The 24652-nt window shown below is 45.0% G+C and overlaps 1 protein-coding gene across 1 annotated transcript; it reads right to left on the bottom strand.

Moving 5' to 3' along the window:
* Nucleotides 1-490: 490 nt before the first annotated feature.
* GPR37L1 (G protein-coupled receptor 37 like 1) lies at nt 491-24524 on the bottom strand. Its single transcript, XM_086923123.1, has 2 exons — nt 23447-24524; nt 491-2467 (listed from the first exon to the last, which is right to left on the bottom strand). The coding sequence occupies exons 1-2, from the start codon at nt 24230-24232 to the stop codon at nt 1658-1660; spliced, it is 1596 nt and encodes a 531-aa protein (XP_086779249.1). The 5' UTR covers nt 24233-24524; the 3' UTR covers nt 491-1657.
* Nucleotides 24525-24652: the final 128 nt, after the last annotated feature.

Here is a 24652-nt window from a genome sequence, read left to right as displayed (position 1 = left end):
CATCAGCATGGGGAGATGTGTTCTGTCCATACTACTTAGTGATCCATAAGCCTAGCTCTAATTGGCATGCATAATGGGATTTGCATTCTTTCTGTAGGTTCAGTCAAGCCTTGACACCTCCCAGAAATCACATAAAGTAGAGTTCATTTGTGTATTCTATAGTAAGCATCCGTTGTGTTCAATCTGGGGGTCCACGCCCACCTTTGAGTGGAGCTGTGTTCTTTCTAAAAGTGCAATGGATTATAATTGGAATCACTATCTGTATTGGTATCTGTTTTCCTTATTTAGGTTCGTGCATGCCATCCCACCTAGATGGAATAAACATATGTAATGGGAGTTGCATTCATTTCATGGATCAATGGAATTCCACTCATGTTCATAATGGATTCAAAATCATACTCCAGAGCCTTGGCACCTGCTTCTTGAACCATCATGACCAACAAGTGTAGGCTAGTACAGACACGGCAAGAGAGAAAAGGTGAAGCATGAAAACATGGTACAAGCTATTTATTGCATTTATTTACAGAGCATATTATAAATATTTATGCTGGCAAAAATATTAATAAACAGATGATGTAAATTTGACTTTGTCTTTGTCAATTCTAGTAATCTCGGGCTAAGAAATCACTAACAGTGTTATAATACGTCATTGAGTTTTGAATGTGAAAGCCATAGACTGAAGGTTAGAAGGTGGGTAACGACGGTTGCCAGTATGATGGGAAGGTTAATGTAAAGATGATACATTTCATCTTTAACTTCATCTACATCCCTACGGCCATATAAGAATATGAGACCCAAGTTAATGCAGTACCTATTGACTAATTTAATGATACTTAGAATATACTATTGGGTCAGATCTGAGCCCCCCCCCACAGATACTGAATCTAAGTCAATATCGGAAATAAAGTCTTTCACTGATAGTTCAATACCATCTATCTGGTTTCAAAAGTTCCACTTTACTAGAAATACTATAATCGTCACCATGGCAAGTCCGACTCAGAATTGGGCTCCATGCAATGTGCCCCAGTAACTCTTGAAAAGGCATACAGTTCAGTCTATTGCACTCCACCCAAAGTTCTCTTTTTAGGCTGAGCAATCACTTTTTCGGGAATTAAAATGCAATATATATGTTTCTTAATTCTTGCCGTATGTCTCATCAAGTGCATCTCATCCTAGCTATTTCCAGGAATTGAAATGTGTCCGGTTACTTTTAGTCCCTTTCTATGTCGAAAATTGCCCCATTGTTCAATTGCCGATAGTGATGAATGAATATTGTGCTTGAGACTAAACTGTTACATGGCAGCTGCAAAATGAGAAATATATTAAAACAAACAGCAGTACTAAGAATTATTAAAGTACAAAGGTGGATGACTATTTAAATATGTCCTTAAAGGGAAGGCTAAGAAAAGGGGTGTTTACACAAAGAGAATAACTGCTTTATTTATAAACATGAAACACTTTTCAATTATTAGCATCTAGGTCTTAACCATTAGTGCTTCGTGTTGACAGCAAAGAATGTCCTTGGTTAAGAAAGCCACACACTCCAGCATCAGTTCCATCTTCTCGCTTAATATATACATTCCCAAACGAAAAATAATGTCCTGTCTTGGCCTTAGCCAGGGAATCCACCCAAAGCATGGATATTTTATGACATAACTTAGCATGGAGTGCCAAGGGCCATGATTGGAGGCGGTGAATCCCTAGGCTTATCAAAGAAGATGGAGGAGGACATCTCAGTCTTGAGCTTGCTGTCGGAACCCTCACTCGAAGAGTTTTCTTGACCACATTCTTCACAGCAGCAGCAACAGCAGTCCATGAAAGCCTGTCCCAGGGACTTGCAGAGGCACAGAAGGATCACCGGGGTCACAGAGGACTTAAAGAACATAAAGAACTGGTTGATAAGATTGAGAAGATCCAGGGTTTGTTTTGACATGTCCAGTGCTGTGTAGGCCACCAGTACATTGCAGATGTTTTCTGGAATGGTGCAGACGCCATAAACGACGGTCAAGCCTACCACAGTCCAGTTGAGTTGGTTTTCCCGTTGACTGTGCTTCAAGCTATGGCATTCCACAGTCTTCTCTGTGCTATGAATTCTTCGTGTCACCAGCTGGCAGGTAATGGTAAACAGGATGGGTAGGCAAAAGTAACAGCCAAAGTACCACCACATTCTTGCATTTTGATAGGTAAGAACAAGAGAGTAGATGGACTGGGGCAGGTTTGTGGATGGTTTCATAACGCAGTATTCAGTGACCACACCAGAGACAGGAGAAGTGTCTTGTGTTATCTCCCATAGTAGTATCTCAGGCAGAGCCAAAGTCATTGAACCCACCCAGATGATAGCTAGTTTGGCAATAATAGAATGGCACTGCTCAATGGGTCTCACCTTGGATGGAGGACTTGTAACAGCATGGAATCTATCAATTCCCAGTGCACACAGACTGAAGGTGGTAACGCCCAGTGAGGACACCTGCAAACAAAAGTAGAAGAGATTGAAATTACATGGTCTTACTCAAGTACCACATGTTGTTTTGTTCATTTGTTGTCCTAATTGTATTTGCTAAAACATTTTACTGCAGTTTTATTTCCAGATGAGCATTGTAGCATGAAGCACTCGCAGTGAATTTAGTGAAAAGGCCTCAGTGGGCTAATCCATAGCCCCATGTAATATGCTTTAAGTAGGGGGAAATAAAATGTGAATGACGCAATAATAGACCAATGGATGAAGAGGGCTGGTTGAAAGTCCCAATAAGTCATATACATGTAATTTTAGTAAAATTAAAATGCAATGACTAACAACAAGCTTAACAAGCATTGGCAAAGCCAATTAGGTCTGGTTTTGTTCCCCAGCCTTTTGACAATTCTTGTTTTGTTTTGTCATGGCTTTGCAAAAAGTTATTATTTGGGAAGCTTCTGGTCATTCATCAATTTAAAAAAACACATTGATTAAAGGTAAACATGTTTTTTGGTCTCAAAAAAGCACACATTACCACAGTACTCCCTGGCACTGAAGGGAACTACTTTGTGTGTGGATGTGCTCCATGTAAGAAGGCAGAATGCCATTATTCATAGTGAAAATTGCAAAAAACACAGTTGATGGACAGAATGCAGAACAATGTCTTACATTCACCCCAGTACAAAGATCTGGGCCTAAATCCATCGTTTTTTTGCACTCCACACCACCCTAGGTCAGACAATGGCTATATGCAAATCAGCCTTGACCCTGTGCCTCATAGGAACAGTCCAGCCCGAACTACCAAGCCATGTCTTTCCTAGACCGGAATCAAGTATCCAAGGACCGGTTTCTGGCTATCAGCCCTCTTCAGCCTGGATAGCTTGACTCCAGTGATGTGGAGAGCCTGGGACTCACGTCTGAGCATACCCAGCCCACTCGGGGTGAAAATTGCAAAAAACACAGTTGATGGACAGAATGCAGAACAATGTCTTACATTCACCCCAGTTCATAGTGAAGTCAGACAATGACTGACGTGGGGTGACACATTGCCCCTTGATGCATGCTCAAGTCAGTTAGAGAAAAATGCGAATAACACAATCACAGGGAAATGGATGAAGTGTGGCTAAAAACCCTATTGGTAACTATGTCATACACATAAATTTCGTGAAGTCAAAAGATTTGGGCTAATTCAGACCTAAAAATCCAATCATCGCGCCATTGGCTGAAGAAAGAAAGAAAGAAAGAAAGAAAGAAAGAAAGAAAGAAAGAAAGAAAGAAAGAAAGAAAGAAAAGAAACAGGAAAGAAACAGGAAAGATGTAAGGAAAGAAAAGAAATAAGGAAGGAAGGAGGAAAGATAAAGAAGAAAAGATAAGGAAGGAAAGAAAGAAAAAAGAGAGCAAGAAAGAAAGAGAAAGAAGAAAAGAAAGAAAGAGAGAGAGAGAAAAAGAAAGAAAGAAATAATTAATTAAATAAGGAAAGAAGGCAAGAAAGAAGGAAAAACAGAAGGCATGAAACAAGGAATGCAAGAAAAAAGGAAAGAAAGGGAATGCAAGAAGCATAGAAAGCAGGAAGGCAAAAAAGAATGATAGAAATAAGGAAGGAAGGAAGGAAAGAAAGAAAGAATGAAAGAATGAAAGATAGAAAGACAGACAGACAGAAAGAAGGAAGCAAAAAGAAAGAATAGAAATCCAGAAAGCAAGAAAGATCAAAAGAAAGAATGGAAGCAGGAAAGAAGGGCTGAAACCAGGAAATAAAGAAACAGAAAGAAAGAGAAAGAGGGAACAAGAGAAAAAAAAGAAAAAATAAAGAAAGAAGAAAGAAAGAAAGAAAGAAAGAAAGAAAGAAAGAAAGAAAGAAAGAAAGAAAGAAAGAATGAAGGAAAGGAATTAATGAGAGGAACAAATAGGAATAATTGTAAGAAGGAAGGAAGGAATGAATGAAAGCAAGGAAGAATGAATAAAAGCAGGAAAGAAGGAATGAATACAATGAAGAATTAAAGAAGGAATGAAAGCAAGGAGGGAGGAAAGAACTAATGCATGAGAGAAAGAAAGCAAGAAATAAAGAAGGTAAGAACAAAAAGAAACCAAGAAAGAAGGAAAGAATGAATGAACGAAAAAAGAAAAGTAAGAAAGTAGGAAAGAAGGAATGGAAGAATGAAAGACAAAGAAGGAATGAAAGAAAAAGAAAAAAGAAAAAGAGGAAGGAGTGACAGTAGGTAAAGAAAGAAGGAATGAAAAAAAAGGAAAGAGGAAAAAAATGAAAGAAAGAAAGCAAGAGCAAAGGAAACAAATGAGCAAAGGAAGAAGGAACGGAAGAAGAAAGAAAAGAAGGATTTTTTTTACAAAAAGTATTAAAAATGCTGAAAATTAAACATGAAAACAAATGGTTTTCTTCCTGGGAAAAGTGTATTACAGAACCATTGATGAAATTGAGTCCAAAATAAATGTGCTCTGAAGAATTGCCTACTTATGAATTCACATTTAATATGTTGATGCTTTTAATAACTTAACAGAGAACAGTCTCAAATGGACGAAATGTATTGTGCTGTGAAATACCAGCAGACGGTTAAAATACACTTCAATAAATAATTTACAACAGCATTTGCAGGAGATGGGAACTGATAAAGCGTGCAATGTAGCCTCTGCTCACATCTAGGGGCTGATTCCGATTCTGGAAAAACGCTGTACAAACCGTGGTATGGAGCGTTTTCTCCATACAACTCGTACTTGTAAGGAGGCCCCTACACCCTCGGAAGTACGATCCGTACAAATAGACGCACTCCATACAAATTGTAAAAAGACCATACAACTTGTATATACAAGCGATTCCGATTCGGATTGCTCTGTACGCGACGTTCCCATGTATTCCCGGCAGCAGTTTACAACCCGGCAAGTACTATTTGTACAAACGGCATGCGGTACGGCTCTTTTTTTACAAGAGCCAAAAAGTGCGGAAAAAGCCTTGTACGCCCCTAAAACAGTACGAGACAGACCCCCCCATGTACGCGTCGTACACCCCATGAATACAGGGGTACGGTGCATATGCACAGTGCGTACAGATGACACGGAAAGTGGGGTACGGTGCGTACATATGCGATGAAGGGGTACTGGTCGTGTACGCACCGTACAAGCACCGTACCCCAAAATCACCTGTGTACGAACCGTACCCCAAAATCGCGTATGTACGCACCGTACCCCAAAATCGGCCGTGTACGCACCGTACCCCAAAATCGCGTATGTACGCACCATACCCCAAAATCGGCCATGTACGAACCGTACCCCAAAATCGCGTATGTACGCACCGTACCCCAAAATCGTCCGTGTACGAACCGTACCCCAAAATCGCGTATGTACGCACCGTACCCCAAAATCGGCCGTGTACGCACCGTACCCCAAAATCGCGTATGTACGGTGTGCAAATGTGCGATGTTGGGGTACAGTGCGTACACAGGCGATTTTGGGGTACGGTGTGTACATACGTGATTTTTGGGGTATGGTGCGTACATGGGCGATTTTGGGGTACGGTGCGTACATGGGCGATTTTGGGGTACGGTGCGTACATGTGCGATTTTGGGGTATGGTGCATACATACGCGATTTTGGGGTACGGTGCGTACATGGGTGATTTTGGTGTACGCACCATACACATGCCTCACATGTGGGGGGACCCCTGTCCGCCTCATACCTCTATATGACCCGTACCCCGGTATGAGTCGTACCCCCAGAACGAGTCATACCAGGGTATGAGGCGTATAGGGGTTCGCTTCATTGCCCGGTACGAGTCATTCCCCGTATATCGGCCATTTTCCATACAAATCGTATGCTGAAAAACTGGTACGAATCGTACTTGACGGGTTGGACAGCCTTTTTACAATTTGTATGGTCTTTTTTACAAGTCTGTGTCGTACAGCTTTTCCCGATCCGATTTGTAAGGATTGGGCCGATCTGTATGTATTTTTCCCGTACGAATCGTACTACACGGTTTGGAAGGGACTTGTACAATTTGTATGCAAAAAAACTACAAATCCTATTTGTATGGAAAAAAAATCCAGGATCGGAATCAGGCCCCTAGTATAAAGTCTGCTGCTGTCACATCAGACTCTAAACACAAAGGCAAAATCAAAGTTACAAATGAAAGACAAAAGAATTGGTACAGAAGGGAATTATTTTGTGTGTGGGTGTGCTCCGTTTGAAAGAGCAAAATGTAGTCACTTAAAGTGAAGTTATACAGTGGCTGGAGTAGGCTGACCCCTGCCCCATTTTGTATGCTGTAGTGGGTTGAAGTAAAATGTGAATGACACATCAGTCGACCAATGGATGAAAAAAGCTAGCTGAAAGCCCCTTTAAATACGTATATAGTACGTATTTTTTTTAATCAAAAGGTCTTAGTTAACACCAGACTTAAAACTGGGGTTTCAACTGCAACTAAAGCTGCAGGATCACAACAGGTTCAGTTGTGTCCATATAAGTCATATTAAGACAATGGGATTCAAGTCTTTGGTTTTTGAAATGGTTTGCCGAAGTTATTACTTTAGTGTCGTCAGAAAAAGTAACATTCGGCATAAATGACAAGGAAGATGAACTCAAGAAGTTCTCGAGTTCTTATTTGGAGTTATATGACTAACATAATAAATGACCAAATATAAGGATGTGTTATGTACATTGCAAAAGATAATAATAATCAGTAGATGTCATGCATGCCTCTTCTGCCTCCTTTCCCTACGTGTGGGTATCTTCTGTGTTGCTCCTTCCTTCATTACGTAATCTTTTCTTGTTAAGTGACCTTTAGGTTCATGAGCAGATAAATATTACGTTATCATATTCATTATTGAATTTAAGGAGCTAGCTACTGCTAAAACAATAGCGCATTATTTATCTTCTAGTTTTAATTTTACACACAAATATGTGTTTCTTGAAATAGCTATTTAATAAAAGTAAAATGTGTACCATATTCAACATTTTAGAATCCATGAAATCCAGGATTTTCTGAAGCGCAGAGATTCCTTAATGGCAGGAAAAATCAATTGAAAGAGTCTAATTCTGTAAATTATTTCTGTTTTCATAGATTTTGAATTGTTTGGTCCCCGCCCACTTACGGGGTGAATCAACAGGTGGATGGGAGACAGAATGGGAGAAAGGGAAGCATTAGAGTGAAACTGATCAGAACATGAATGATCCTGAGTCAGAGGGAATGTCTGCTGGATGCTGCTGTGCCATGTCAATGGTGCTTTTCGGTGATAATTGCAGCACAGCTCAATTAGAATGTGGGATTTTTCAATAAAACTGGTTTCACTCCACGCAAGAGTGCTGTCAACAATATAAGAAGGCGCCTCTTCTCTGCCAGTATATCTGGCCAATTGTGATAGACTAATCAGGACATTGGACTGCTCAATTGTGCCACTTGTGCTGCTCAGCTATGCCAGGGAGCGGGCCAGTATCAGAGTTTGGTCCGCTTGACTAACCCAAGGAATGGCGCTGCTGGAGTGCCAGCTTCGCTATACGTGAGTCAGCCACAGGCTGGACTCTTGCACTTGTGCCATTGTAAGAACAGGAGTCTTTCTGTCCTGCCAGGGGTAGTGAAGGAAGCTGCCTAGTCACAGAATACTGCTCGCTCTGAGAGGGTGGGTGCTGCATGGTGCCAAGGTGGTTAAGAGTGCACAAGTGCTTCTTGGTCGTCAGAAGCAGGTGCTCATTGGCAGATCGCTGCTGTTCTTCTGGCACAGGCAGGTTAGCCTCAGCTAGAGTGCCATTCAGTTTGTCATTGTAAAGGATGCCTGGAGCCAGAGTGCTCTCATTTGCTAGGATGGGAAAGAAGGAATTGGAATGCCTACTGTCAGAATGCTATTCACTTTGTCAAGTAGAAGGTATGTGCAAGGGTAGAAGGTTGCTTTGGAAAGAGGAAATTCAAGTTTTCCAATTGGAAGGATTCACTGCTCCAGGGTGATGAGTACTGTACTAGAGGGTAAGGACACAGGTATCTGGTGTCATCATATTACTTGTTCTGTCAGAGCAGAAGTGTCTAGAGCCAGAGTGATACCCATTTTGCAGAAGCGAGTGAATGAGTGTGCAGTGCCAAGATTCACCATCATGCAATTGATAGAAAACTGTGATTGAAAGTCACCTCGGCTTTTTCCTTTTTTTTTTTTAGAGTTTTATATAGCGCAAAGTAGACCCGAGATATCGGGTATCAGAGCGCTTTACATGGGCACCGGTTTTGTTACATGAGGGCACATTCATTTTTGTTAGGCACAGGGAGATTAAGTGATTTGCCCACAATCACAGGATGTTGAGTGTTGTTGCCGAGACTCGAACCCGGTTCCCCAGCTTCGAGGTCAAGCACTCTAGCTGCAAGGCTACATCCTTAAGCACTGCATGCATATCATCTAGACCTGGATGTCCATCACTTACTTCACGTTCATCCCAACCAAGACAACATTTCTGCTATCTTCCAGGAACAGCAAGCAAGCAACAGCCCAAACTTGGCTTACATACATGAACCTTGATGTCTTTAGATCCCAACTTTCACTGAATGCCAAGACATTTGGATTCACGATGGACACCAACCTCACCCTCAAGGAATGCATTGCTAAAACAGTAGATGACCTAGTAATAGCTTTATCTTCTAAAGAAAGTGAAACCATTTCTTCCAGATGTAATTTCAGAACTTCTGTTTAAGCCATGGCACTCACACATCTAGATTGTGGAAATGCCCTGCTCTATTGCCACCCAGACTCCACACTGGCACCACTTAAGGATATCCTACACTCCACAGCATGTCTCATCCCGGCCTGAAGAAATTTGATCACATTCCATTGGATCGCCACTGGTTCCCCTTGCTGTCCCACAACGCAATGAGGACATCACCAGACTGCAGAGTAAAAAGTGTTAAAAGTAAAACCGAGGCAGCAGGCCTTTTTTTCTACTGTGCACTTGGGGTCTGGAACATCATCCCTGTAACCATATGAACCGCCCAACGCTGCTCTAATTTATGAAAGAAATTAAGGTGCACCTCTTTAAAGAACACCAAATCACAATGCATTAACAGTACACAAACCAGAGAAAATAGCTCATACATGTTTAAAAACAATGAAGGCACTGATAAAGGAAAGTGTAGGTAACATAACTTCCTAGGTGATTCTGTCTGCTGCAGAGCAGTGTGCGCAACGTTCATGTCTTGGGTTCAAATCTCAGCAAGGCTAACTTAGGCTGTAATTCACACATAGTCACTGGCCATCTTCTTCCACCGCAAGATCGCTGACAACCATGACACCTTTAACACCATGACTGCCCCGACTACACCAGACCCCACCTCCCCTGTGAACACCACCAGCGCCAACCTCCTGACCTCCTGGTCCATCGTCAACGACGACGAGACACGCAAGGTCATGAACTCCATCCACTCAGGATCTCCGTCAGACCCATGCCCACACCACGTATTCAACAAAGCAGACGATACCATTGCACCCCAACTACGGAAGGTCATCAACAGCTCCTTTCGAAACAGCAACATTCCCAGAAATCTGGAAACACGCCGAAATCAACGCCCTCCTCAAGAAGCCCAAGGAGAACCCCAAGGACCTCAAGAACTTCTGGCCCATCTCCCTGCTCCCGTTCCCTGTGAAGGTCTTTGAGAAAATCGTCAACATGCAACTGGCCCGTCACCTGGAAGACAACAACATCCTGGACCCGTCCCAGTCCGGGTTCAGACGAAACCACAGCACCGAGACAGCCCTCATCGCCGCCACAGACAACATCAGGCGCCAACTAGACAACGGCGAAACATCAGCCCTCATCCTCCTGGACCTTCAGCCACCTTCGACACGGTCTGCCATCGCACTCTAAAGACACGCCTCCTAGAAGCCGGAATCCAAGAGAAGGCCCTTGACAGGACCACGTCCTTCCTCTCCGGCAGAACCCAGAGCGTCCGCCTCCCGCCCTTCTGATCCGAGGCCACCAACATCATCTGCGGCGTCCCCCAGGGCTCATCCCTCAGTCCGATGCTGTTTAACATCTACATGGCCCCCCTCGCACAAATGGCCCGCCAACACGACCTCAATATCATCTCCTACGCTGATGACATCCAGCTCATCCTCTCCCTCACCAAGGACCTGCACACCGCCAAAACCAACCTCCACGAGGGAATGAAGGCCGTCGCTGACTGGATGAGGAACAGCCTTCTGAAGCTGAACTCTGACAAGACGAAGGTACTCATACTCGGACCCACCTCCTCACCTGGGACGACTCCTGGTGGCCGACCACACTGGGAACAGCACCAACACCCACCAACCATGCACGCAACCTAGGATTCATCCGCTACTCCTCCCTCTCCATGTCTAAACAGGCCAACGCCATCTCCTCCTCCTGCTACAACACCCTCCGCATGCTCCGCAAGTTCTACAAGTGGATCCCGACCGAAACAAGAAGAACGGTGGCACAGGCCCTCGTCAGCAGCAGACTGGACTACGGCAATGCACTCTACGCAGGAATCCCAGCCAAACACCTACGACGACTACAACGCATCCAAAACGCCTCCGCCCGACTGATCGTCAAAGTCCCTCGCCGCAGCCACATCACCCCCCACCTGAGAGACCTACACTGGATCCCCGTTGACAAGAGGATCCCCTTCAAGCTCCTCACCTACGCACACAAAGCACTCCACAACGCCGGACCAGCCTACCTGAACAGCAGACTCAGCTTCTACACCCCAACCCACCAGCTCCGCTCCACCAGCCTCGCCCTCCCCGCTGTTCCCCGCATCCAACGAACAACCTCTGGCAGAAGATCCTTCTCTTACCTCGCCGCCAAGACCTGGAACACCCTCCCTACCCACCTACGGCAGACCCAAGACCTACTCGCCTTCAGAAGACTCCTCAAGACCTGGCTCTTCGAGCAGTAGCAGCACCCCCTCCCCTCAGCGCCTTGAGACCCTCACGGGTAAGTAGCGCACTTTACAAGTACTCTGATTGATTGATAGTCATTTATACAAGTTCTCAAGTATGGGATGGTAGAGTTAATCGTATTGCCTGTTATTGGTACTCTGAGACTTATACAAATACTAGTGAACAATAATCATTTTAAGCCCTAACATTGAAGTGAGACACATGAAAGTTGAAAGTGTTAGTTCCATCCCTCCCTAAGTACAGGGGTTGATTTTAGGAAACTCGCGTATTTGACTCCGTACATCTCTGTGTGCTGTCTCCTGCCCTGAACTCGCTTTCGTGGTCTTTGCCCCTTTCCTTGGCTAAACCATGCTCTCGCTTGTGGCTAGTTCTTCCCAGCTCCATGAAGCCATATTTTATAACAGCTTTTGATTCTTCACGGACTGCTGACTTGTGGCCACCTGCTGGGAGCATCTCCAACACTTGAAACCTGTCCCCCACCTCCGACAGTAGAGGGCGGATACTGAAACCAAAGCTGTACTCTCGTCCTCAATCACCCTCTGATTTTCTTGTGCTCCCTCCAGGTGCATGACCAGGGAACAAGGCATGCTGGAGCGCGAGGGTCGGAGAGGAGCGTGCACAATGAACTCTCTGTTGTAGCGTCCTGCTACTTGAGGAGGGCAGTAGGTCTAGTGTAGAGTAATCTGAATCCTCTCTCCCTTAGCAGTCAGTTCTACCTCTGCAAGGTTCAGTTCTGTTTGTCTCAACTGCATGAACCCAGCGCAACGAACCCTAACTAGGCACAGGTGCAGAAAAGATGAGGGGGGTGGCTAGGGGAAGAGGCCGACATAGGACCATAACAATGTATAGAAAGGACTGAGGACCCATGCCTACTCTCTGCAAGAGCTTGACCTTTATTGGTAGTTTCACTTGACCAGCCTCTGCAGCCCAAGGCTGGGGCCTCAGCTGCTGGCAATGCCAACCGCCAAGGCCAGACTGCAGCAACCAAACTACCTACTGAATGAAATTTGTTTATTGATGTATACATAAATTTCAATTTGTTAAAGCTCGGCTCCACTTCCTTCACTGATGGTGATCCGGCATTTCGACACAAGCATGGCAGATACAAGGATGCAGTACCAGTAACCTGGAGTGACCTTGGATCCTGATGAGGCTACAGGAGGTGGGTCATTAACAACAACAACAAAACTACTAACACTGCTCCTAATAATAATAATAATACTAATAATTGGTGCAAAAATATTGAGTTGAAATTCTTACAGAAGCAACTGAAAACCATCCAGGGGGGTCAGATTTGTGAACAGTGATGGCCACCCACTGGTGCCCCAGCCATACTACATGCTGCCCACACCTGGCGGTCATATGACATTGATAATGACCATTTCTCTAGCGAACACCATGCACTTATTTGCCTTTTGTAGATGTTAGGTGTGGTCTGACAGGGAAGGTGTTTGCCCTGCCCATTGCTGCCAACTCATTAAAGCATACAGAGTGGGCTTCGGTCCCTCTCAGAGGGCTACTGCTCTCTGGCTGCGTCCGGTTAGCTGTTCGGTGCATTAGAAAGCCTCCCAGAGAGTGCTTATATTACACAGCATAAAAGACTATTATATATGTCAAACCGGACACTGAATTGTCGGACATTATATTCTTTTTTATATATGCATTTTTTTCGAATGCATCTGCATTGTTTTGGTTTAGTTTCACTTGACCAGCCTCTGCAGCCCAAGGCTGGGGGTCTCAGCTGCTGGCACTGCCAACCGCCAAGGCCAGACTGCAGCAACCAAACTACCTACTGAATGAAATTTGTTTATTGATGTATACATAAATTTCAATTTGTTAAAGCTCGGCTCCACTTCCTTCACTGATGGTGATCCGTCATCTCGACACAAGCATGGCAGATACAAGGATGTTTTCCGTCGTTGATTCTTTGATGCCCTTTTCCTTGGCAATACCCATGCTTCACGGTGGTAGGGGTAATCTGACAAGTCCTGTTGGTAGAACACTAAAGGGTCACCTACTTTAGCCTTTGCCAGAAGGACTCATTTAGAATTTTATGGAATGCCAGTTTCTTGTTTTATTCAATTCACAAGGACCCTCACGTCTGATATTGTGGTCTGAAGACATACTATTGAATATCAACCCCCAGAATATCATGGTACAAGAATATCGAGGACAGAATATTGAAAGGTAAGTGCATAAAGGGAAGTATACATTTACTATTCGTAACTCCACATCCACATACCTCAAAGATATGTGTACTGCATAAGTACATATATGTGGCGTTAGCACAGAAAATCTAGACCTACTTACCTATCAATATGTTCTCAATGTTTTCAAAACATATTGTCTGTTGATATTCTGAGTTGGATATTCAGGATGCAATTCGGCTTTGAACAATCCGTGAACTTTGAGACTTTGGGCTCTAATACCACCAATACGATTTGCAAGGCCTCAGCATGTTTCAAAGGCAACATGTCACTGTAATATTGCTGGCAGTCAGATTTAAGTATGTGCCATTTACAAAGTCTGACAACACGTTGCTTTGTTCAGGGGGTCTCACCAGGCTGCAGTGCTGCCTGACTCATGAACCCGAATTTCCACCTCATCAAACAAAACAGGTGTTTACGATGACTTCGAAATTTTTGGATGTTGCAGCCCGTCTCCGTCCCCCATTTTGCTATTTACTTTTAATCCTCCTTATAAAGCAAGGAGGTAAACACTTTTTTGTGAAGGCACAACCCTTAAAGGGCCCTTTGTGCCGCCCAAAGCAATGAATATATCAGAAGCGGCGCGCATGAACCGGGAGTGGCGGGTCAGGGGGGAGGATGGAGGGGGGCCAGGTCGGGAGGATCAGGGGTTGTAAAAGAAAAAAACTTTTTTAAACATGCCTGCTCGCTGCTCTCCCTCTCTCGCCTTCGTCATCTCAGTTTCTCCTCTCCGGGGCCGGAACACGAAGCAGCCATGCTCCCGCGCCTGAGCCAATCACAACTCTGCAATGCAGCGTTGTGATTGAGCTGAGTCGCATGGATTGGCACTCAGTCAGAGAATGAGGGCCTGGGCATGTTCTCCACGAAGGCTGTAATGCAGTCAGCATGGAATGCATGTGAAGTGCCCATGGCTGTTTGGCCAGCCCGACAGGGCCGGCCAAATAGTCATGTGCACTTAGAGTGGGCAAACCACTCCTTCCCTGCTCTAAACCACTCCTCCCCTGCTCTAAACCACTCCTCCCCTGCTCTAAACCGCTCCTCCCTGCTCTAAACCACTCCTCCCCTGCTCTAAACCACTCCTCCCCTGCTCTAAACCACTCCTCCCTGCTCTAAACCACTTCTCCCTGCTCTAAACCACTCCTCCCCCTCTCCTGCTCTAAACCGCTCCTCCCTGCTCTAAACCACTCCTCCCCTGCTCTGAGAGCAGAGCAGCCCCGCCCGCCCTGCAAAGCTGCGCAGCCGGAACAAATACAATGATAATAACATTGCGTTATTATCATTGTATCTGTTCTTTCTCTGCTTTGCAGCAGTGGAGTGACACTCATCCACCTTAGGAGCCACCACTGGAATATATCTTAGATCAGACTCAGGGGCCTCTCATCACAATCTGCAGAGAGCCCCATCATTTTGTGTTACACCCCTGTTTCTTCACTGTTGTTCTACAAGCAGAGGAAATTCTTCAGATCAGTTCACTTCGGATTTAGAACCTTTTCCGGAAATAAAAGACTTTTACGTTATAGTCCAGCACAAAGTTAAGTCCTATGTAGCCTCTGCTTCTCCTCGAAACATGCAGTGTGTTTCAGAGACAGCAGCCATTGTGGAGCTGCCATAACACCAAAGGACTGCTCCCCCTTACACGACAACTTCGAAGTATAGACCTTCATCAACGATATCTGCACAGTGTGCACTTTCAACACAAAGAGCAACTGGCAATAACCACAAAGATGGGCTTCACTATCTTGTTTTCAATAAACAAAAATATATTCCCGACTTACCGGCAGTCGCGCTCCACCTCAAGATATGACGAGATGAGGCTACAGTCTAGCAGTACCAGTAACATGGAGTGACCTTGGATCCTGATGAGGCTACAGGAGGTGGGTCATTAACAACAACAACAAAACTACTAACACTGCTCCTAATAATAATAATAATAATTGGTGCAAAAATATTGAGTTGAAATTCTTACAGAAGCAACTGAAACCCATCCAGGGGGGTCAGATTTGTGAACAGTGACGGCCACCCACCGGTGCCCCAGCCCTACTACATGCTGCCCACACCTGGCGGTCATATGACATTGATAATGACCATTTCTCTAGCGAACAACATGCACTTATTTGCCTTTTGTAGATGTTAGGTGTGGTGTGACAGGCAAGATGTTTGCACTGCCCATTGCTGCCAACTCATTAAAGCATACAGAGTGGGCTTCGGTCCCTCCCAGAGGGCTACTGCTCTCTGGCTGCGTCCGGTTAGCTGTTAGGTGCATTATAAAGCCTCCCAGAGAGTGCTTATATTACACAGCATGAGAGACTATTATAGATGTCAAACGGACACTTAATTGTCGGACATTATATTCTTTTTCATATATGCATTTTTTTCAAATGCATCTGCATTGTTTTGGTTTGGACTGTAGGTTTCTAAAGTTGAAATCAAGACTCAATGTTGACATTGCCGATGCTTGTTAATAAAAGTTTTGTTATCACTCAACTTGAAATTCGTTTTATCAACCTCCAAATGATGAACAGCTGAGTCCACACAGCATATGTTATTGCTAAAGCAGAAATTGTTGGCCATTTCGATATTTGTATTTTGGAAGGACAGTAAGCTGAAGTATGCACAGGAATGCAAAGTTAATTGGTGTTTTCCCCAGTTGTTTACTATTATTATTTTGTATTTGACTGCTAAAAGTACTCATGTTTTGATTTTCCACGTTATAAAGGTCTGAAGTGTGGCATATACTATATGCAATACCTACATGAAGGGCTGTAGGTCAGCCAGCTACAGCATTTGTTTCCTTTTGAACTGGAGCCATCTGCTATTGGCTGGACACATAGCCAATGACATCTTGAGTTTGCCCACCACAGAATTTTAGTCTCACTATGTTTCTACTGAATGTTTAGTTTTGTAATTCTCCATCTGCTGAAATAAACGAGTGCCCAAAAGCACTGTGAAATGGACTGACAAAACCATATGAAAGGTAGATGAAACATAAAAAGGGATCGCTTTACTTTCTGTCAGCTCTTGCTCCAAATACTTCCCTGCCCCTCGCAAACTGATTATAAATATGAAGGCTAGCTTAGAAGGGCATTCCACGTACTTTATTTTTGTTTAACCATTCCACCATGGCAGTCATATATATATAATCAGTCAGCAGGTGGTGTGGCACCACTGGGCATTGTGTGATGACAAAAGCATCTCAAAAAGTTGTGCGAAAGGAAAGAAAGCAACCCTTACTTTTCTGGAACATCATTTTTATCAGATGGTTTTACCTGCACATGCTTCCTGGTACACAGACAAGTATTGGCAAAGTCAAAAGCACACAGTACAATAGTCAAACCTATTGACATTGCCAGTGCTTTTTCTACCATTAACCAAATAAATGTGCTACTAAGTACAACTTAAGGCACTGCATAACAAATAAAAAATACCAACTAGGTAGCAACCTTGAATCAAATGATGTATTTGGTTGTATTTTAAGTATTTCGAATAGAACAGAACTAGTTCCAAGGAGCAGCGTTTATAAAGAGCATTTTCATTGGACTAGAAACATATTAATTTCGAGGTATTATAAACTGAGCTGCATTGTGTGCGCAGAGGGCAAGGGCAGGCGGGTTAGTTAAACCAGATTAAAGAAGCCAGCATGACGTCGAGGGTAAGCGGCCACATGTAATTAGTGCAGTACAGACAACAGGCAACAGTGATGCAGCACGGCTCTTTGTGATTAATAATACATTCGTGGTTGGCTATGAATAGGGGGATTTGCAGGGGACAAGTCTGCTGCCGTTTTCTCGATGCCCCTCCATGCCAGGGTTTAATCTTCATCAGTATCCCTGCTTACTTACAATGTACTAACATTCCCACGACTTTACAAAAGCAGCCACCTTATGCCATGAATAGGACTACTGTCAAAACCAACACAAAGCACACAGAACCCCTGCAGGTGCTCCTTTCTTCTGTCTGAGGCCATTTTCTTTTCCTTTATCCCATCATAAGCCCTTTGCCCTTTGACCATGAAGAGATCCTGGTTCAAATGCTACCCAGCAGGAGGACTAGAAAGAGTCACAAAGTCACAAAGATGGGGCGCGCTGGATCTGCGTTCCCACAACAGCTGTGCCTGGGACCTCCAACAGCCCGATGATGAGGCTGAGCTTGAGATTCTGGGCCGACATTAACATATCATCGGATACGTCTGTGGGATCAGTTACTGAATGCACCGTCTCCCTTTGTGGCTTTAACAGTCTGTACTCGGTTCTTCTAGGGAGCGGGGTCTCCACTATGTGCCAGGAACGCATAGTGAAATGTTGCTCTTAAGTGGAGCCCTGTGTGTTTGAGGATGGGAAGGGATCTTGCAAGTTAATGGAGGCGTGCCACAGTGATGACACAGTATGTCATGCGGAACAACCATCCGACCATGTTCTTAAGCAGAAGAATGGGAACACCTACTTTTTATATTTTGGCACAAACTATCTGAGTGCTGATTTGCAAAATATGCACTACACAGCGGGACGTAAGAGGACTTCTCAAATATCCTATGTGTGTGAAAGCAGAGATCATGTTGCCAATCACTGTAAACAAGAACATAATATGGGAAAAGATATCCGCCACTGGGCCTAATGCCCTGATCCGAGATCACTGGGACCCAGCCCTGGTTCATACCCACTGTTGTGGTCCCACTCTGGGCACTGGTTGGGCCATGCAGACAAGAATCAGGAGGCTTCAGCACTTGCCTGGCCTGTCCATTTTGCTTCTTGGGGGATTGGCTCGCACCACCTCTGACTTTCGAGTCTCTATGTGTGTCCCAGGAATGCAGGGAACTCTACACCCTTGCTGTTCAGTACCCACCTTAGAACTACTTTGCTGTGGTACACTACATATAGCCTGACAGAGACTTGCAGTTCTCTGCTCTTCCTGCTAACATATACACTGCACTTTCCTCTTCGGCTATCACCTTTTTCCCTCTGCCCCTCTCCTCACCTTTGTGCTTCTCCGTCCTTCCCTCTCTTTCTGCACATCTTCATCACTGTACTAGGCCCAGTCCCTCACATGTGAGTGTCTCAAAGCTGGCTACATTCCTGCCTTTCTCAATTGTTCGAGTGTCAAAGAGTTGACACTTCAAAATATTCATTTTATATAACGTGGACAAGTACACCCAGAACCTTTTTGATGGGTTTTCAACATCACACTCTATCACAATCACCATCACCTCACCACTGTCTCACACACCATTTCTCCAACTCATGGTCACCCACACTGGGTGCTTGATTTGTAAGCTTTGCTCAGAAGCCCACGGCCATTGAAATTAAAAAGTTGGTGCCACGAACACCAAGGCTGCATAGTCTTTATTCCACCTCAAGTCTCTTTAATCCACTACCAGATATTCTCTGTACCTTTATCTCACTCTTGCAGGTTCCTGCTTTCTCCCAATTATGACGATTTTTCTCCTCCTCTGTCTTTCCATTTGTTTGTTTTTCTCTTTCTTGCTCTTGCTAAATGTCCAATACAAAAAACTAATTGTTGGTCCCCAAAATTTGAGTACCTGTGGCCCCCACTGGCAACCACGTGCTCAAGTGTAGCACTATCCACACTACAATACAATAGACCATCAACACAGCACATACCAGCAGACACATTTTTAACTTCATACACTCACACACCCGGCACTCACAAACCACCGCAGAAACATTTAGAACTCAGCCATACATGGTAGCACACATCTTTCTGCACCCTCATACACACAAACTCTCTGTGTTAGGTTTGCCTTGCTCCTGCAAGCATTGTGTCCTTTCGGTGTATGTTAAAGAGCATGCAGTGTTACTGCCTGTGCTATGTACGTTCTGTGTACGTGAGAGAAGCAGCAGTGCTACTGTGCTAGGAATCAAGCACTGCTCCATTCTGTGTTTCACGATTTCTGTGTACTTGAAGGAAACTTACACTGCTACTACATACAGTAAATTTGTTTTGTGTTTGCAAACATAATGCACTTCTGCCAATGCCATTACTGTTGCACATGCTGTACTTGGACCTTCTGGTGTGCTTGCAAGATTTGAGGGTGTGAGACTTAGACAGTACAATCATTGTTCTGTTAAGTGAGGGATTCTTGCACTTCTACTGCACATGCTCCACCTGTTGAAGAACTTTGAACTGATGCTGCCATCTTATAATGCTCCTGTGTATGGGAGGGAAGCTTGCCCTTCTGCACATTCTTATTTGATGTATGGGTTTTATGTGCATGTGGGTACTAAGGCTAAGTGGAATGGCCCGCGGAATTGGCAGAACTTGGTGACTCCATGTTACTCTTACACAAAAAGGCACTGGAAGGACCCAGATGCCCGGAGGGTAAGAGAGTAACCGGAGTATGTCCTCCCAGAGAAGTATAGCACAAAAAAATACTCCAGTGGACCACGTGGTGGTCAGTTGAGTAATATATAAAAACTGTACCTGTGATCTAGAGAATAATAGGTAGGAGGGACATGACTAGTGTTACTATAAGGTTGTGTCTAGCGCAACCATGTATGTGGGGGAAAGAACTAGCTTGTTTATATTACCCTCACACACCCTAGTGGTGTCATGCTTCATCATCGGGTCACCCCGACCCCTACAAGTCGGGGTGGGCTCGACCACAGTGTTGGGAAGCTCTTCTGATATATTCAAGGAGGGGGCTTTACATAAGATAAAATCACCCAGATAGATCCCCGGTGTCCCTTTATTATGGGATCTATCTGAGAAGTTAAAAATACTGTATAAAGATTATTTATACAATTGGGTCATATCAGGGTATTATGGTCCTAGATCACATGTACAGTTTTTATATATTACTCAACTGACCACCACGTGGTCCATGTTACTCTTGGAATGTGGAGTTCCAGCCAAATTCCGCCAATCTCCATGTGCCTGAATGTTCTCCTGCAAGGCTCCAGAAATGTGAGTGCAAGCGAGATTTGGTGTCCCCTTGTGCCATTTTCTGATGCAGGCGGTCGCAGGTGGTTGCTTTCAGAGGAATGCTTATTGAGTAGATTTTCTACGCAAGCGGCAGCAAAACAAACTTGAATGGCCGTGAACTCATGCACAACACATGGTGCAGTTCGCCCTGATTTTTCAATGCTCCTTGCCCTACTCGAGCTTAATTGCAGCACGAGCACTGCCTGCGTGCATATTTCTGCCTGTTGGCGGAACTCCGCGGAATCTCACTGAGTTTTTATGTAACTCTGCGAGTTCCGCCCATGCCTAGTGTGCACGCATGTGTGTCTGTAAGACTCTGTATGAAAGCCGGCACTCAGTTAAAAAGAAGAGTGAGATACGATTAACAAGGCTGAATACAGGCGCGAAAGAACCGACAATACCCATGTAATGAGTTAGTAGAAAAGATCAGATTACAGTTTTGTGAAGAGAACCATGAGAATCCTCAACAGGACGGTAGACCCATGAACCTCCAGTGGACAGGGGCAGAATCAGATACTGCCTGGTTTATATTAGACCCTGACTCAGCTTTAAAAAAAAGGCATATTTCTAGAGCCCATTTTCACTCTGAGGAGGCCTCTTGGCGGTATTGAAAGATAACGGCTGTTTGGTGTTACACAATTCAATGGTAGTCATTTTATCAACCTCAGGAAGATGAAAGGCTATGTGCGCCTGCTAGGATTTGGATCTGTCATCATGCGGTCAAACACAGATCTGAGGACTGGATTAGTTGGTACAAATGATCCACATGTCACAGCCCATATAGCCTTCCATAGACATAAGTCTGCTGCATTGCATGTTTGGTATAGGTCTGCTGTTTAAAGCTTAAGTTAACACGAAATTCTAACCGAGGAAAGCGCTGCTCTTCAAGATTGATGCCAACGCCATTTCTGCACCCTGGGGATAACTCTGCTGTTTAATGCGTAAGTCAACATAAAATTCTGTAGCCTAGGGATAGTGCTGCTGTTTAAGCCACACGCCTATGACGGCGGTTAACCCAAAGAAAAACAGTTCTTTGAAGCTATATCACAAGCAGATACTCAGTACAATACACACAAAAGTTGCAAAAACCGCACAACAGCCCAAGTGTGGGCCAGACATCGGCTCAGCAGAACCCCCTACAAGTGATGCACACAACTGGAAGAAGATCTACATAAAACTCCCATTGAAATACAAGAATGGGGCCTAACTAGCACTACTTGGACTCTATTCCTTCCTTCTATGGCTCAGAAATCCAGGGGCATATTATCAACAACTAGCGATATTTATCGCTAAATAAGGCATTTTTTCTATCGCAGTGCATCGCCGTATTTTATCGCAGAGATAACGTGCTATTAGCAACGTTTATCTCAAATGCGATCAAATATCCGGCGATAGCATCGAAATGCATGAATATCGCTGGAAATCCAGCGATATTCATGCATTATCGCTAATTGGGTCTTAACCTGAATATCCACCTCCCATTGGATGTACAGGTTAAGAAGTGGTCTGAGCAGGCGTTAGGTTTTGGTGATATTCGCCCTCAGCGCAATTTTTTTTGTCGCTACGCCTGCCTTGATAATAGGCGATAGCGATGTTGGTTGGGTACGCCCACTTTGTATGTCATTAGCAATAAATATCGCTGACATGCAAAGCGGGCCCCAAACCGCTCGCTATCACCTAATAGCTGTCGCTAACTGATGTTAGCGACAGCTTGCTAATAGGGCGATGAAATTATCGCTGCTTTGCGGCCGAAATCGGCTGCAAAAGTGGCGATAATCTCATATCGCCCGCCTTGATAATGCCCCGAAGTGCATTAAGGACTGTTAAGCACCAATAAGCAGTGTGTTGGGTAATATATGAATGGAGAATACGGTCATCTTTCCCCATCACCCAGAACCGTGGCCTTTCTACTGGTCCCTTCTCAATATTACCTTCTCACACATACAAACACAGACACAAACACACCCATGCTTCCACACCCCACCAGGTCTTTCTCCCCTCTCCCTCTATTCTTTCTCTAGCCACTGTGGGCTGATTCCCTTCTATTTTATCCCACAAACACATCACATATTTATCTCCACTGCGAATCCCTATCATGGGGTACCAGGTTTCACCTCCTCTCCGTAGGAGTGAGTGACCCTTTCCCCAGCACACTTTCTATCCCTCCAAGCCTGAACATTTCAAATCACAGTCACTCGGTACTTGGCCTCTCCTTCCCTACATCACTCCCATCACACACCGGTAGAACTTTCACCCCCTCCCTGTATGACCCACTTTCCATCAGAGAATCATGCGCACCACTTGCGTTTCATTGAATCAAGTGCTAACATAATGCAGCTCCCGTCGGATCCTCGAGAGCAGACAAAAAGCTCCTTTCGGTCATAAACTGGGCTGAAGAACTTAGCTCCCAGCTGAGCTCTCCCAAACACACACATTTATAATATCTTGGTATCTGATGTGGTTTCATGTAAAAATTAACTGTATTTCAGATATTGCTGGCCTCGAGGATTTTTGCTGATTTTTAAAATCGTAATTTAACATGTACTTTTACTACTCAGCTCTCTTGCGCTCAACTTATTACCCACTCAAGGATGAATGTTAGAGACACCCATACCAAGATTCCAACCTAACCATGAAAATTACAGACACACACTCTCAGCAAAGAGCGCCAATCTCAATGAGATATCTTAGTTGCTCTTTTTTAGTAGCAAAGTTGCTAGTTCTGGTCCTGCAAGACCAGTTTTCTAAACCCAGCTTCCCTGTTTGGCTAAACTGATGAATCTTGGTCACTACATGTCCTCTGATCCCTTATGTGCTTAGACAGATCTGCCAGCAGGGACTTGGCGCTATATGCGGAACTGAACATGTGGACATATAGATAGATGGACGTGTGGCATCACTACAGTACTGCACTTGCATCTGTCATGTCACTGCATGTTGCACCGTCCTTACCTCCATGTAGGGCACGACCCTGCACGATATGTCTCCCAGGAGCCTCTTCTTGGTGATCTCGTTGAAGATGACCACCGGAAGGCAGAAGAAGAGCACCATGAAGTCCCAGAAGGCCAGGCTGGCCAAGATGGAGTTCCAGGCGCTCTTCATGTAGTAGTTATGCCAGACGATGCACATGATGGACAGGTTGCCGATGATGCCCACGGCGAAGACGATCAATGAGAGCAGCATCACAGCGTAGGCGCTATACGAGTTCTCCGTCATGGGGTAAAGCGGGTTCTGCACCTGCGGGCGCTTCTGGCCGGTCGTGGTTCGGTTCCCCAGGGGTCCCCTCTCAGCCTTGTCGGTCTCCGAGGCCCCTCCATGCCTGACTCTGGACGGGTCTGTGATGGACGGGAGCAGTGGCTTGGTAGGCCCCAGGTGGCCCGTGTCAATGAGTCGCGGGTACTCGGCTCTCACCCTGGGCTCATACTGCTGCACGGCCTTGGCATCGTCGTCCTCTGCACCTCTCCGTGCGCGCAGCAGGGTCCCCGAGGTGTCCGGGGCACCCCGCCGCTGCCACCTGCTCATTCGAAGCCAGTATTGCCCTGGTGGTTCCACTGACTGACTCCCAGTCCCTCGGTTATCCAGAAACATCTCTGCCTCCGTCCTTGGACCAGTACTCCACGGGACGTCAGTCTGCCTCATAAACGAGGCAAGTTCGGGCGCCTCGGTGTCCCCGCTGGCAGCCATGCTGTCTCCTGGGAGCAGGACGAGGCCGTGAAACACCCAGCAAGCAAACAACATGTTGCTTTCTCCACACGAAAAAAGTTTGCAAAAAAAGTTTGATGAGGCCGTGGCGTTCCCTTCTTTTCAGGCGACACAGGAGCCCGCACGCTAGGGGTCTAAAGAGCGAGATGCCCAGCAGCAAAACGTCGAAAGCACAGCAACTGATCGTGCCTTGTTGTAGTCTTCAATGCGCCTTAGTCAGGTATGCGAGGACAAAAGTTCACACACTAAGGAGAAAATGCATTTTCGGAGTGAACCCACTGACTGCAGTTGTCTCTGCCTGCTTCCCCTGCTGGTTTGAGTGCTTTTTAGATCCCCATACAAGCTTATGAAGCCGCTCTTCTATTCTTCTCTCCCCCCTCCCCTTCACAAAGACTCCCCGCATTTCTCCATGTCCCGCGCAACCCGCCCCACAATGAAATCCCAAAGCCGTCTGGC

This window comes from Lissotriton vulgaris, chromosome 5 (assembly GCF_964263255.1).
Source record: "Lissotriton vulgaris chromosome 5, aLisVul1.2, whole genome shotgun sequence".
NCBI classification, from domain to species: Eukaryota; Metazoa; Chordata; class Amphibia; order Caudata; family Salamandridae; genus Lissotriton; species Lissotriton vulgaris.
This window is presented reverse-complemented; position numbering and strand designations above follow the sequence as displayed.